General features: G+C 43.5%; 1 protein-coding gene across 1 annotated transcript in view; it reads left to right on the forward strand.

Moving 5' to 3' along the window:
• The window catches only part of COL6A5 (collagen type VI alpha 5 chain), a 153,254-nt gene that overhangs the window by 54,260 nt on the left and 83,825 nt on the right, over positions 1 to 15,169 (forward strand). Inside the window, exons 10-20 of the mRNA XM_061167296.1 lie at positions 25 to 106; positions 1,865 to 2,007; positions 2,859 to 2,951; positions 5,648 to 5,701; positions 7,932 to 8,003; positions 8,316 to 8,342; positions 8,434 to 8,478; positions 8,568 to 8,621; positions 11,191 to 11,253; positions 11,899 to 11,964; positions 12,389 to 12,442. Coding sequence (XP_061023279.1) covers positions 25 to 106; positions 1,865 to 2,007; positions 2,859 to 2,951; positions 5,648 to 5,701; positions 7,932 to 8,003; positions 8,316 to 8,342; positions 8,434 to 8,478; positions 8,568 to 8,621; positions 11,191 to 11,253; positions 11,899 to 11,964; positions 12,389 to 12,442 — 753 coding nt within the window. The remainder of the gene's footprint in view (positions 1 to 24; positions 107 to 1,864; positions 2,008 to 2,858; positions 2,952 to 5,647; positions 5,702 to 7,931; positions 8,004 to 8,315; positions 8,343 to 8,433; positions 8,479 to 8,567; positions 8,622 to 11,190; positions 11,254 to 11,898; positions 11,965 to 12,388; positions 12,443 to 15,169) is intronic.

The following is a 15,169-nucleotide window of genomic DNA, read 5'->3' on the forward strand; positions in this document are numbered from 1 at the left end:
TTCTACGCTTTCCTCTTTCTCCAGGTGTTGCTCATCTTTTCAGATGGTCTTGGGGGTGAAAGCAAACTGATGCTTGAAGATCAATCGGACAGGCTCAGGGAAGCAGGTAAACTTGAAATTGAAAATGTCAATGAGGAAGCAGGGGATGTGCTGCACAAGTCTCTACCTCCTCCGGTGCTCTGGAACCTGGGGTTTGCCCTGCCCCTTGAAGCAAATGCTGCTGGTGCCTTGCCCAACCCCTCCTGACCACCCACGCATCCCCCAGATGCTGCAAATGCCACAGCCAAGTGCTTATTCCTGTGACCTTCTATAGCCCTGTGCCCATGACTAACCTCACCAGTGACCTGATTCTTGGAGGGGAGGTTGGGGTTATAACATATTCCACCTGGTGCATGGAGGCAAGAGTAATTAATGCAGAGGGCTATGGAAGCCCAGCACCCTTGTCCGAAGTGTACAGCCTGCATTCCAGGGTCCCTCGGGAATCACACCAAGGTGAGGACTTCATGGAGACACGTCATTGTCCACAACCTCCACTTCTCTTCGCGGCTTCTCTCTCTACCTCGATAAGCCACGTACACAGAGGTTCCTCTCCCAGATTCAGCTTCTAGGAAACCTAAAACACCTCCTATTGTTTCTGATTTTCCTTAGGAAAGATTGCATCATGGATTTTGAAAAGCACTCCTCACTGTACCTCCCCTGTCCATGTCATAGTTTCAGATGGACTGGGAGCAGAAACGGAGTGTCGCAGACAGAAACAGCAAGTGTCTTAGGTTCCCTAGAAGCTGAATCTGGGCGAGGCATCGGTGTGTATGTGGCTTACCGAGGTAGAGAGAGAAGCCGCAAAGAGAAGTGGAGGTTATGGACAATGACGTGTCTCCATGAAGTCCTCACCTTGGTCTGATTCCCGAGGGACTCTGGAGCGCAGGCTGAACACTTTGGGCAAAGGTGCTGGGCTTCCGTAGCCCTCTGCATTAATTACCCTTGCCTCCATCCGTGGACTTCTCCAGGCCAGAATGCTGGAGTGGGTAGCCTTTCTCTTCCCCAGGGGATCTTCCCAACCCAGGGATTGAACATGTCTCCCACATTGCAGGCGGATTCTTTACCAGCTGAGCCATGAGGGAAGCCCAAGTGAAGTAGGTCAGAGAGAGAAAGACAAATGTTTGCAAAATAGATATAGACTCACAGACATAGAAAACAAATGTATATCAAAGGGGATAGTGGTGGGGGAGATAAATTAGGAGTTTGAGATTAACATATGCACACAAGTACGTATAAGACAGATGAACAGCAGGGACCTACTATATAGCTCAGATGTTGAAATATATTCAGCATCTTAGAATAACCTGTGTATGTGTGTATGTATATATATATATACATATATATATATATATATAAATAACTGAATAACTTTGCTGTACCCCTGAAACTAACACAACACTGTAAATTTTTTACACAAGACTTCCATTTTTAAAGTGGTAAGAAAAGATATGTTACTAACTACCATGTTAAAAAACATTCAGAAGAATTCTAAAGATAAGCAATACCCTTTCTTAAAAATTGCTTTCAAATGCCCAAGAACTCCATTAGGACTGGTGGTGAGGTATTAAACACAGTTTTCTGCTAGTGTTTTTGTGTAAGACTTCTTAGATTTCATGCTGAAGTCAGGAACCAGTGCCTCATGTATGTACAAAATATGCAGGCAATGCCACTGTTGGGTTCTTCAATGTCAAGAGCACTTCTTTCTCTTATTTTCCCCCTCTTTCTGATTCTTTCAATCATGTTCACTGAAAGGAAATAAGATGGGCTTTCCTTTTTTGGGGGGTGTGATTCCTTGGGTTTTATCACCATTTTTTTTGCTGCCTAGGACTTGATGCTTTGTTGGTAGTGTCCTTAAATGCAACCACTCATGACGAGTTTTCCAGCTTTGAATTTGGAAAGGGATTTGACTACAGGACTCACCTGACCATTGGAGTGAAAGAACTGGGCAGTACGCTATCATATTATCTGGTGAGTTGCTGAACAAAAACCCCACGTTATTCGAAATGCCCTGGGAGGTCTTCCCTGTGGTCCAGTGGTTAAGAACCTGCCTGCCAGTGCAGGAGACATGGGTTCCAGGAATATTTCACATGCCTCAGGGCAACTAAGCCCATGCACCACAACTTCTGAAGGCTGAGTGCCCAGAGCCTGCGCTCCACAGCAAGAAACGCCACCACAATGAGAAGCTCGTACACTGCGATGCCGTCCCTGCTTGCTGCAACTAGGGAAGCCCTCAACAATGAAGACCCAGTGCAGTCAAAAATAAATAGAGAAATCTTTCTAAAAAATGCCCTGGAAACAAAATTGGAATCTTAATGAGTATTCTCAAAGATTCCCGTGTTTGCCCTAAATTCAGTACATGGTCTTTAGCATATGAAAAAGTATGAAAGCCCAAAGCATCGTTTTTTTGTTTCCCCATGACCTTTCATCCTTTGTCCTCTCACCAAATGAAAGCTGAGGGAAATAAAAAGTCAACCAACTCCTAATCAAATAAAAAAACCCAGCAGTTTATACTGCAGAAATCCCAGGAAGCAAGAGCCTGTCAACTAGGAACCAACCAGTGGTCATCTGTGTGGTGAGCACCCCTTCTATAAATAGAGGTCATTTCCTTGGAGAAGGTATGTTACCAGTGCAATTGCTAATCTGATGCTTTCTCCTCAAGGCTAAAACAAACAAACAAAAACACCACCTGTTATTCTCCGCTGTCTGTCTTCAATAAGACAGGACGGGCTGTAGGTGGGGAATTATCATTTACAGCAATTCAGTTCTTATGTGATGAATTTCCATGCCACGCTTTCTCACTCAGTTTTTCTTCTTTCCAGGGGAACATTGCAGAGAGGACTTGTTGCTGTAAGTTTTGCAAATGTCTAGGGATTCCAGGACCTCAAGGGATCCGAGGGCCACGAGCTTCCCAGGTACCATTCAGTTCTGACACCATTGTACCTAGTGGGCTTTGGTTTGGTGTAGATGGAACTGAGATTGAGTAGTTGGGTTTGCAGCCTTCACTTGAGGCTGAGGTAATTACTTTGGGCCATTCGTGTGACTTCTCTGGGTTAGGAGCCAGATCAGAAAGGCTCATATTTAAAAAAAATAACTATTTTATTGAAGTATAGTTGATTTGCAATGTTGTGTTAATTTCTACTGTACAGCAAAGTAATCCAGCTATACATATATGTATAGAGATATACATTCAGTTATACATATATATATATATATACACATTCTTTTTCTATAAACCTATAACAAACCATTATGGTTTATTTTAGGATATTCAGTATAGTTCCCTGTGCTCTGCGGAAGGAGCTTGTTTATCCATTTTATATATAGTAGTGTGTATCTGCTAATCCAAACTCCTGGTTGGTCCCTCCCCTCCATCCCCTTTGGTAGCCCTACGTTTGTTTCCTATGTCTGTGAGTCTATTTCTGTAATGTGTTCATTTGTATAATTTCCTAAATTCCACATATACACGGTATCATATGACGTCTGTCTGTCTGTCTGACTTACTTCACTTCATACGATGATCTCTAGGTCCACTGCGTTGCTGCAAATGGCATTATTTCATTCTTTTTATGGCTGAGTAATATTCCATTGTGTAAATATACCACGTCTTCTTTACCCACTTCTCTGTCGATAGATGTTTGGGTTGTTTCCATATCTTGGCTATTGTAAACAGTGCTGCTATTAACACTGGAGTGTTTGTATCTTTTCAAATTAGAGATTTTTTTCAGATATTTGCCCAAGAGTGAGATCACAGAATTGTATGACAACTCTATTTTTAGTTCTTTGAGGAACCTCCATACTGTTTTCCATAGTGGCCGCACAAATCTTCATTAAAATTACCAACAGTGTAGGAGGGTTCAGAAGCCTCACTTTTGATTCTACTATTAAGAATGACTCCTTTTTTTCCTTATGTAGACTTTGGGGTATTGCTCCTTGGCTTTGCAATTTAGACTTTAGACAGTTTGCAAGGTGGCAAGAGGTGTTAGAAATGGTGGGGAAAGTTTTGCTTCATCAACAATGGGACATGATTGAACTGCATAAAGAGTGTAGACTTGCAGAGTAATAGCCCTTAAAAAACGAATTACACAGCAATAGCATAAATAAATATATCATATATATATATATATATCTCATGGTATTTTAATTCAGTGAAATGCTCTAAGGGAATGAAAATGAATGAACTACAACTACACATGACAACAGGTATAAATTTTATAAACACAATAATGGCCAAAAAAAGGGCAGAACACAGAAAAGTGCATATGGTATGATAGATTTATAAAAAGTTTGAAAACAGGCAAAACTAACCTATAGTTATTCTGTCTAGGGATGAATAATCAAGTAGTGAAGTATTTTTCAAAGACTTGGAAATGTCATCATAAAAGCAAGCGTGTGTTCCCAGGGAAGGGGTGGGGAATGGTTTGTGATTGGGGTAGCTGCTAGGTGTGGGTATCAGCCATGTCCTATATCTTGGCCTGGGCAGTGGTTATACCAATGTTCACTTCATAACAATTAAGCTGTACCTTTCTATTTTATTCACTTTTATGCACTTTTTCAAATGCCTTTTAGATCTCACAATGGAAAGGAGACTCCTTTTTATTTTAAGGGCTCAAAAATGATTCTTGCTCAAGAGTCTTACACTGTCCATCCTTGTGAGAGGATAATTGATCTCAGCCTTTTTACTGACTTCTTTTTAAGTTTTTAATTAATAAATTTATTAATATATTTTTATGGAAATACAGTTGTTTTACAATGCTGTGTTCATTTCAGATATACAGCATGGTGATTCATACATGTGTGCGTGTGTGTGTGTGTGTGTATTCTTTTTCAAACTCTTCCATTATAAGTTATTACAAAATATTGAGTAGAGTTCTCAGTGTTACACAGTAGGACCTTATTATTAACCTATTTTATTCATAGAAGTGTGTATACATTGATCCCAAACTCTTAATTTATCCCTCCCCTGGACTTTTTGCTAAGTTATGATGTTTTGTTTAGTGCGGTTTCCTCTCTTATTATGCTGCTGGAGACTAGAATTCTATTCCAAGAGCACAACCTCCCAGGATACTGAGCAAGCAGTGGGGATCTGTGTTAGAGGGTGAGGAAAGCAAACCTCAAGTGAAATCCTTGCCAAAAATAAAACAGGAGACGATGAAACAAGAGAGGGAGAGAAGATAGCAGATTACAGCTGATAGAGCTGATGGGGGAAGGGCTCCTTTTTCGAGCCCTCAAAAAAAAGAAAAAGAGGAAGAAAGTAAAGTGATGTCTTTGGAAATGTTCTCCGTTTGCCTGCTGAAGGGGTCGTGGTGGACACTGCTATCCTCCATGCAATCCCACCCCCCCCAGGCACAGATCTGGCCCTGAAGGACGTGGCGGCGGGGCTCCAAACCCAGCCTTCTGGAGGCATCGGGAGGGCCACCTCTGCAGAGAGCTTCAGAGCCGAGAGCCAGGACCAAAGCCAGCCCCAGTGCTTGTCCAGCTCTCCCCAAAATCACAGCCGTGCCTGCAAAAGCACAGCTAGGCTGGAGGGAGGGACTTGCCTGAAATGCCTAAAGTAGCAGGTCTGAGTTGATGACGGATGACTAAGATGGATTTTTCTCTTTTCCCGCAGGGTTTTCCAGGTTTGAAAGGCAGCAGAGGACACAGAGGAGAAGACGGAGAACCTGTACGTTTCTGTGACTCACTGCCCACCACACTCATTCCTTTTCCATAGAAAGTTTTATTTTCCAGAAGGAATAGTGGGGTTTTGTTTATATGCTTTTTGTAGTTTGAGGGGTGAGATGGGTTGCTTTTTTCCCCTTCTCTTTGTCTGCATCACGAGGCACTTGCTGAATCTACTTTTGGGGGAAAGAAGGGAGCAGACTCACCTATGTTTTGCCTGCCACGTTTTGGCAGGGGTGGCAAGGATCTGGGCACCCTCCCTCTGCCCCCACGTAGGGTGAAGCCGGAGAGGGCGTCTCTCTGGACCGGCAGCCCAGTGCTTCCAGGGTGGAAAGAGACATGGGCAAAGCACCCCGACATGTGGTGTCACGGTCCTACGCCACACAAGGCTTCTGAGTTTCAGCCTTTTACGCCCAAACCATAACTCTCTCTTGGTTCATCAGTCAAATTATAAAAATGGATTTGAAGGAACAGAAACCACTTGGGTAGCTCCATTGGGATGGGGAAAGTTCAGGAGGTATCCAACCTGCATCTCCACCTGCTTAGAGCCCTTGTCTGCATAGCAAGTTGAGATTAAAAGTACAGCCTCCAGTGTCAGACGGCCCAAGGCTGACCTAGTGAAACCTTAATAAGATATGTAAGTTCTTGGCCTTTGGATTCCTCCTCTGTCAACTTAAAAATTCCTCTAAGACTATAGTTTACCCACCCTGTACCTGTGGAGGGGTTATGGAGCCAACTGAGCCAGCCAGTGAGGGGAAGAGAGTCACCCACTGCCTGACTGTGAGCCCACAGCTGGCTGAGTCCAAACCATGGGTACATTTTGGTTCCTCTTATTGCCTGCAATGTGCGAGACCTGGGTTCTATCCCTGGGTTGGGAAGATCCCCTGGAGAAGGGAAAAGTTACCCACTCCAGTGTTCTGGCCTGGAGAATTCCATGGACAGGGGAGCCTGGCGGGCTATAGTCCATGGGGTTGCAAAGAGTCAGATACGAGTGAGCAACTAACACTTTGCACTTGATGAATGTTTTAAACACATCTGCATTGCTTTGACAAATACAGTGTTTATAGTGTTTATAACTGAGCAACTTTCATTCACTTTCAGTTTCAGCAACCTGTGGCCATGGGTGAGGCCTTCTGCCTTTATTGCAAACAAACCTCAGTAAAAATAAAGAAAGCGAAGCAGTGAAAGGGAAATTGCCTCTGCCCTCACCTGCCAGGAAGGAGAGAACTAAGTTCATTGCTAGTATTTTTTTTTTTTTTATTGCTAGTATTTATTCACACAGCGATCCACGAGCACCTTTTGTGCACCCCGATCTGAGCCAAGCCCCAAGGACTCAATGGGGAAAGACAGTTGAGGATTCCAGCTCTCAGGAAACACAGTACTGTTCTTCTCTTGAGACTCATTTTATTCTAGCCATTGTGTGGTGCATGTGTGCTACATTGCTTCTATCGTGCCTGACTCTTTGCGACCCCATGGACTGTGGCCCACCAGGATCCTCTCTCCATGGAATTCTCCAGGCAAAAATACTAGAGTAGGTGGCCATGCCCTCCTCCAGGGCATCGTCCCTACCCAGGGATCGAACCCAGATCTCCTGCATTGCAGGTGGATTTTTTACCATCTGAGCCACCAGGGAAGCCCATTCCAGCCCTTACCTGTTTTTAAATATTTCCTGGGAGAAGCTGGACTAGTGAGAGACACACAGGCCATTGATCTTGGGTACCCTTCCCTGGGTGGATCCTCTAATTTGGGGGATCTTTAACTGGGGAGTCCTTCCCGTGAGCACTGGCTTGAGGCAGTGTCACTTCTGATCAGCTGCTTCTGCTCAGCTCCTGTCCCCTGGAACCAACTTACTTCTCTGCCATGAGCCATGGTGATTTTTCCAGGCTGGTTAGGGACCTGGGCAAGATGTCAGGGTCAACATGTGTCAGGGGAGCATTTGAAATGTGGCTGGAAAGTGATGTGACTTCAGACCTTTGGCTGTGCTTTCTGTTGAGGGCAGGGAAGCAGCTGAGCTCACGTCATACCTTAGTGTGATCTTGGATCTGTACAGGAGCACTGATGGGAAAATGTTTGAATCCAGGGGACAAACAGAATTAATGAACCAGTGTGCAGGCGAGTTTGCTTTAACTGGAGTTCAGGGTGCGCAGTTCTGGCTTCACTCTGGAAAACTAAATGGCTGGCAGCTTTCTGGCCAAAGAATCACCATGGATATCTGTTTGGGTACCTTTCCCTAGGGATCTCGAGGAGAAGTTGGACCCCAAGGAAACAGAGGGAGTGCAGGATGTCCAGGGCAGCGGGGTCAAAAGGTAAATGTTTTTAAATTCCCTATGGCATCTTCTGTCTCTCCTCCATTCCCTCCCTCTTCCATTCCTCCTCCCGCTTTCCCTGTCTCTAATTATATGCTAGTTTCTTCCTCGGCAGACTAAGTCTCTTTAGTCATTTCAATAAATTATGAGCATTAATTAAATTCCACCCATAACCTCTTTGTGGCTGTATAGCCAAAAGTAACTAAAGGAAAACACAGTCACTCTTCATGGAAGCAGCCCCTTCCCGCCCCAACAGACTGAATCCACCTTCAGTCTTTGACATGTCAGTGAGAGATATTTAATCTTTTACAGGGAGACAGAGGATTTCCTGGATATAAGGTACGTGTGGTTACTCCTCAGTCAAATTTGACTTCTTAATGGGATTAGTTTGCACATTAGGTGGCAAAGATCTGCCTTGTCTGTCTTTCAGGGAGAACATGGAGATGATGGGGTTGATGGACTGGATGGGGAAGAGGTAAGCCATTTTTCTTCAAGTGACACAAAATCATCATCAGATCGATGTATGTCTTTAATGGAAATTTCGTTTGCTTTGTCTTCTTTTAGGGCTTTCATGGACTTCCTGGGAAAAAGGGAGAAAAAGGTGATCCAGGGTCCCAGGTAATACTTTTCTGTACATCAAAGGAGAATTTGGCATTAGAGATAATCTTAACTGTAGTGTGTCAGAGGTTATGAGGAAGAAAGTGGACAGCTGACTGGCATACAGTGAAGCCTGTTACCACTGAATAGATGGTGCATCCCCATTTGGGGCAAGTGGGTAACTATGCAATTTTCAAGAATTTCCAAGCTAGAAAGATCCAAGGCTTGCAAGAATCTATGAGCATGCTTTTTGGAAGTTTGCAAGTGAATCCATTTGCCCATTGGCAACTTGTTTTCTTTATTGCATAAAAAAAAAGCAAGAGAAAAGGACAGAATTATTTTGGTGGACTTGATATAGCAAATCACAATGATATGTATATTGTGGAGAAGGAAATGGCAACCCACTCCAGTATTCTTGCCTGGAGAATCCCATGGACAGAGAAGCCTGGCAGGCTACAATCCATCGGGTCTCAAGAGTCAGATACGACTTAGCAACTAGATCATCATATATATATATATATGTATATATATATATATATATATATACATATATATATATATGTATATATGTATTTTATATTCAGTTCACTTCAACACTCATTAATGTGTGCCTCCTTGGTTCCAAGCAGCTCTCCTTTTATGTTCTGACTCACTTATTTATCAAATACTTTTGAATACCTGGAGTGTGTCAGGCACTGAGTTATGCACAAAAGACTCAGAGATGAACCAGACTTTCCTTGTCCTCAGGAACCCTCTGGTGTGGTTGGGAAGATGGAGATAGCAGTAGCTAGTGGAATGCAGGGATGCGGTTGGGATCATGTTATAGGCAACTGTGTGGGCCCAGAGAAGAGTGGGGAGGGAGAGCAGAAAATCTTTCTGGAGGAAATGACCCCTGAACTGAAGATGAATAGGAATTAGCAAGACGTGGAGAGAGGGCATTCCAGACAGAGGGAGCAGTTGTTGTTTTTTTTTTAATTTTAATTTTAATTGGAGGCTAATTACTTTACAATATTATGGTGGTTTTTGCCATACATTGACATGAATCAGCCATGGTGCACATGTGTCTCCCATCCTGAACCCCCCTCCCACCTCCCTCCCCATCCCATCCCTCTGGGTTGTTCCAGGGCACCGGCTTTGAGAGCCCTGTTTCATGCATTGAACTTGGACTAGCGATCTATTTCATGTACGGTAATATACGTTTCAATGCTATTCCCTCAAATTGTCCCACCCTCGCCTTCTCCCACAGAGTCCAAAAGTCTGTTCTTTATATCTATGTCTCTTTTGCTGTTTCACATATAGGGTCATTGTTACTATCTTTCTAAATTCCATATATATGTGTTAATATACTGTATTGGTGCTTTTCTTTCTGACTTCACTCTGTATAATAGGCTCCAGCTGCATCCACCGCATTAGAACTGATTTAAATGTGTTCCTTTTAATGGCTGAGTAATATTCCATTATATATATGTACCACAACTTTCATATCCATTCGTTTAAGCAAAGACATGGAGGCTTGGGGGCCCTGCAAGTTGTTCTGCCTGGTGTGAGCATTAAGGCTCAGGTGGAGGGAGTTGGGGTTCAAAGGGGGATGGGAAGAGCTGGGGAAGGCACTGGTGAGCCAAGGAGAAGCAGTATGGATTACGACCATTAGGGAATATGGAGCCTTAAAAAGATTTTAAGCAAGGAGGTCACAATCCAATTTGCATTTTAGAAATATTCCATGACAGTAGTGTGGAGGATGTGGGGATGACATAGATGCAAGGCAAAGATGAGAGGTGGATCTGTAGTAACCAGGGTGAGATGTGCTGAAGCCTTCATATGAAGCAACAGACAAAAGACACATTAAGGATGTAACAGGGTCCAGGCTGGAGTGAGGCCCTGGCATGCAAAATTTAAGGAAGCACTTATTCTCAGCGTGATGTAGATTGGGTGCCTACCCAAATGTTGTACCCTTGGTATCTTGTTTGTCTGACCCTGGCTGTGGCTCCAGGATGTCAGATTTCTGGGTGACCAGAGGAGCAGGAAATGAGAAGTTAGTCAAAATTCCTGCAAGGATGCTGGCTTGGGTGAGTTCAGTTGGGAATAGTCATCTGAAGTGACAAGGGAACATCCCTCTGACGGCTTCTGGTGGATAGCTTAATTACAGGTGTCAGAAGTGGCTAGACTGGCTGGGATGTCCCGTAAGATACCCACTAGCAATATGTAATTACTTAAATTCAAATTAACTAAAATGAAAAATTCTGTTCTCCCATCGTACTTATGCATTTCGTGTGCTTGACGGCCGCCCATGGCCAGGGGCTAGTGTACTGGATAGTGCGGATGGAGACCTCTCCATCTCTGCAGAAGGTTCTAGAGGGTGGTACTAGACCATGAGAATTTCCACCTTTTCTCAGCCTGATTATAAATAGACCTGACTGTAGGTTTCAAACTGGGCTTGGTTCTGCTTGAGAGGCAGAAAGGAATCTGGCTGGGATAGAGGAATGTGAATCATCTGGTCTGATTGATTTTCTCCCCTCCAAATGCCACAGCACTTGAAATGTTAACACCCTCCTGCAAGCTAACTCGGAGCTCATTTTATTTTTTTTTTCAGGGCAGCCCAGGTTCCAGAGGCCCCCCTGGGGGATATGGGGAGAAGGGCTTCCCAGGGGATCCTGTAAGTTTCTGGGGCCCAGGTGGTTCTGAACTGCATAGTTACTCCACATTTCCTGTGTTTTTTCCTCTTGTGTTTCCACTAACCTGTAGGCAAACACATGACTTGGGAGGGGTGTAGTATGTATTGACTGAGGCTGATTTGTTGGAGGTAAACCTGCATGTGATCTGGGCTGATTATATATAAAAAACCTCAGAGATGGGAACAAAATTCCATCTTATTCATTTTAAGACTGTCAAGTTCCTTTGGGAATGAAATTTCCATAATTTTGCTTATTGAGTTTTCAGTCCTGTAGATTCCCTAATGCAGACTCGATTACAGGGGAATCTTGCTACATTTTGAATGAGTGGCATAAGCCTGTTTGGATGTGTGCATTAGTGAAGCTGCCAGTATAGAGAAGGGAAAATCACTGTAACTTCAGCAAGCACTCATAATTCTTCATTTATCATCACTAAGCCTCCTTCAGATTTAGGAAAATATTACTTTCATCTTTTAAAAAAATTGTGCTTCAAATATGGAGAATTTTCTCCCACCTCTCATTACTTAGCCCAAATTAGCTTAGTTCTTGAACATTGTACTATTTTGAGGAAAAAAAAAAAAAAGGCTGATATTTCTTGATTCTAAAGTACTTTTTAAATCTTCCTCTAGGGTAATCCAGGACAAAGCAGTAACATCAAAGGACAAAAGGGCTCCAAAGGAGAACAAGGAAGACAAGTAATTGGATCTATTTAATGTATATGAGTTGGTTAATTCTGTTATGGAGCTGAGGCTTTCTTAAAGTCTAAATTAATTATTTAGTAAAATACATAACCCTTTTTTATAATTGAACAATTACTCCTCAGTTTAAGAGAGCCTTATTTTCTTGCAATAAGGCATGTCTGTAGTAACTTACATCTCTATGGGCAAAATCATCACATTTCTGGCAGGTGATATTGTTATATGGGGAAACCGTCATAGCAGTGCATGTTGCCATATCATTTTCCTCTTTAATACATACATACCCAATAGGGTTAATATGCAGAAGTATTCTTGACACATCTGTTCAGTTTTAATGGTATTTGATGTTGTTATGCTGATGCCTTTGTCCTTTCTTCAGAATCTTTCACCTTATGATCTTGGGGAAATGATTTTCTTTCAGGGTAGAACTGGGCAGAAAGGGACGCCAGGCAGTCCTAGCTCCAAAGGGAGCAGGGTAAGTATTTCCGTGACATTTATTGCCCCTCCTTATCACCTGCAGATGCCACAGAGGCATTCAGAATATGTGTCCCTGCAGTCAGCTGATCCAAGAGTATTATCTTGACACTGTTATCATTTGGGGTCAAGATAGCTCAGTTGGTAAAGAATCTGCCTGCAGTGCAGGAGACCCCGGTTCTATTCCTGGGTCGGGAAGATCCGCTGGAGAAGGGATAGGCTACCCACTCCAGTATTCTTGGGCTTCCCTTGTGGCTCAGCTGGTAAAGAATCCGCCTGCAATGTGGGCGACATGGGCTCGATCCCTGGGTTGGGAAGATTTCCCTGGAGAAGGGAAAGCCTACCCACTCCAGTATTCTGGCCTGGAGAATTTCATGGACTGTATAATCCATGGGGTGGCAAAGAGTTGGACACAGCTGAGCGACTTTCACTTTCATGAGTCTTTGTTCTGAGGGGCTTTCCTGTGCATTATATGATATTTTCAGCATCCCTGGTCTCCACACACTAGAAGTCAATAACACCCACTTTCCTGAGCTGTGGCACCCAGAAATGTCTGCAGATCTTGCCAAATTTCAGTCGAGGATAGTGATAGGGGGCAAACTGCTCCTGGTTGAGGACCATTGTGATGGTGTGTTTTTCCCTTTCCACCTTCTGGAAGCTTTTAAATGTCTTTGGAGAGAGCCAATGACTTTCACATAAGAATCCTCCTCCAGTAGCTCAGCATCTTTGAGCTTTTTAAAGAACATTAAGAAATATATATCTTCCCTGGTAGCTTGGAAGGTAAGGAATCTACCTGCAATACAGGAGATCTGGCTTCAATTCCTGGGTCAGAAAGACCCCCTGAAGAAGGAAATGGCAATCCACTCCAATATTCTTGCCTGGGAAAATCCCATGGACAGAAGAGCCTGGCTGGCTACAGTCCATGGGGTCGCAAAGAGTCGGACATGACTGAGCGACTAACACTCAAATATACTCTCTTCCTCTTCGTATATCACCAGTGGGAAAGAAAAATCACAGATATTAATAAATTCTTCCTGAATAAACCAAAACATTGGCGATTAGGGGTGAGCCAGTGGCAACCTTGAGATGCTGCAAGTAATTTTACAACATCCCGTGTGATATCACGCCTAAAACAGAAATGTTGGATTTCCCCTCCTTTTTAAAGAACAACCAAGAAATCATTTTCCCTCTGTGGACTACTGACATTAGAGAATATGTTTATGGTGTGTTGGAAACCCACTCATCATGCACTCAGTTGGAGATCACAAAAAGAAATTACGTAAAACATCCTAGATTTGGCCCTGGGTTTTGGTCAAGAGAACACTAGAAATACTTGGCTTCCTTTTCTGTTGTAAATTTGGAATCTTCCTGCCACTTTGAAAGCTGTGGCTTTTGCCTCTCTCTCTGGGAGAGATAATGGGTGAGTGTTCTAATTCCTCCTGCCTTTGTTTATCTTGACTCAGTTCTTAAGGGGAAAGATCTCCAGTTGGGTGACTTAGGCCTCCCAATGCTACTAGTGAAATTCTTTGGGACATTGCCCTCCTCTCCACACAAGATAATTCAAATTAATCAGAGGAAGCAGGAGATCAGCAAGATGAACTAAATGCTATAAATCTGAAAGATAAATATGTAGTTTTGTTGGTGTGAAACAGCTTTATAGCAGTCACTGTCAATTAGCACTTTTAAAAAAAGAGGTGCTGGGGCCAGGCAGAAGGATTACTACTTGGACAAACCACCCAGTGACTTTAAGTCACTTCACAGACAGGAGGCTCAGCTTGTTTCTGCCATCCTCACCCACTTTCCTGCCCATCTCCTCCTCTAACCTCTTTTCTCTTGAATTAAATGAGGCAACACGGATGGATATAAAGCAGTGGCTTTTCTACTTCTCTTTCACCTTTCCAGTGAAGGCTAGAATTCTCTATGACGGTCAGAGGATCTTAAATGGATGACAAATGCTAAAAACACAAGCAAACCTAAGACATCTCCTCGTGGGTGGCACAATTTCAATCTATATAAATTAAATTGTTGCCCCAGCTCTTGAAAAAGCAATGGACCCGTGTACTAAGAACCAGACCATTTGAAAGCATGTTCCAGGCCCATTTGGGGGCTTCCCTGGTGGCTCAGATGGTAAAGATTCTGCCTGCAATGCAGGAGACCTGGGTTCAATCCCTAGCTCGGAAGGTCCCCTGGAGAAGGAAGTGGCAACCCACTCCAGTATTCTTGCCTGGAGAATCCCATGCAAAGAGGGGCCTGGTGGGCTACAGTCCATGGGTTACAAAGAGTGGGACATGACTGAGTGACTGACATGCTTTTCTTCCAGGCCCAATGCCTTTGGCCAATCAAGCATAAGGAATACTTACAGATAGTAGTATTTATACTTGTAGAGCACCTAATTTGTGCCAGGTTCGGTTCCAATCAGTTTCAAATGTTAATTTGTGTAATCGTCATAACAAATCTATCAGGTAGAAACTATGATTATAGCCATTTTACAGATGAGAAAAAGCAAGGGACCTTGGACAAACTGGCCGGGATCAGAATGGGTAGTGAATGCTGGAGCTGGGGTTTGAACCAGGGTGTCTCACTCCTAACCAGTCAGGCTCCGGCTTATTGTACAATTGCTCTGTGCCACCCAGGCTTCAAAGGGCAAGGCTGAGCTCACAGCCGTCTGACTTCAGAGGACAATGAACGGCCTAACCATTGGGCTGCACTGTCTGTATACAGAATGAAT

Source organism: Dama dama, chromosome 19 (assembly GCF_033118175.1).
Source record: "Dama dama isolate Ldn47 chromosome 19, ASM3311817v1, whole genome shotgun sequence".
Lineage (NCBI taxonomy): Eukaryota > Metazoa > Chordata > Mammalia > Artiodactyla > Cervidae > Dama > Dama dama.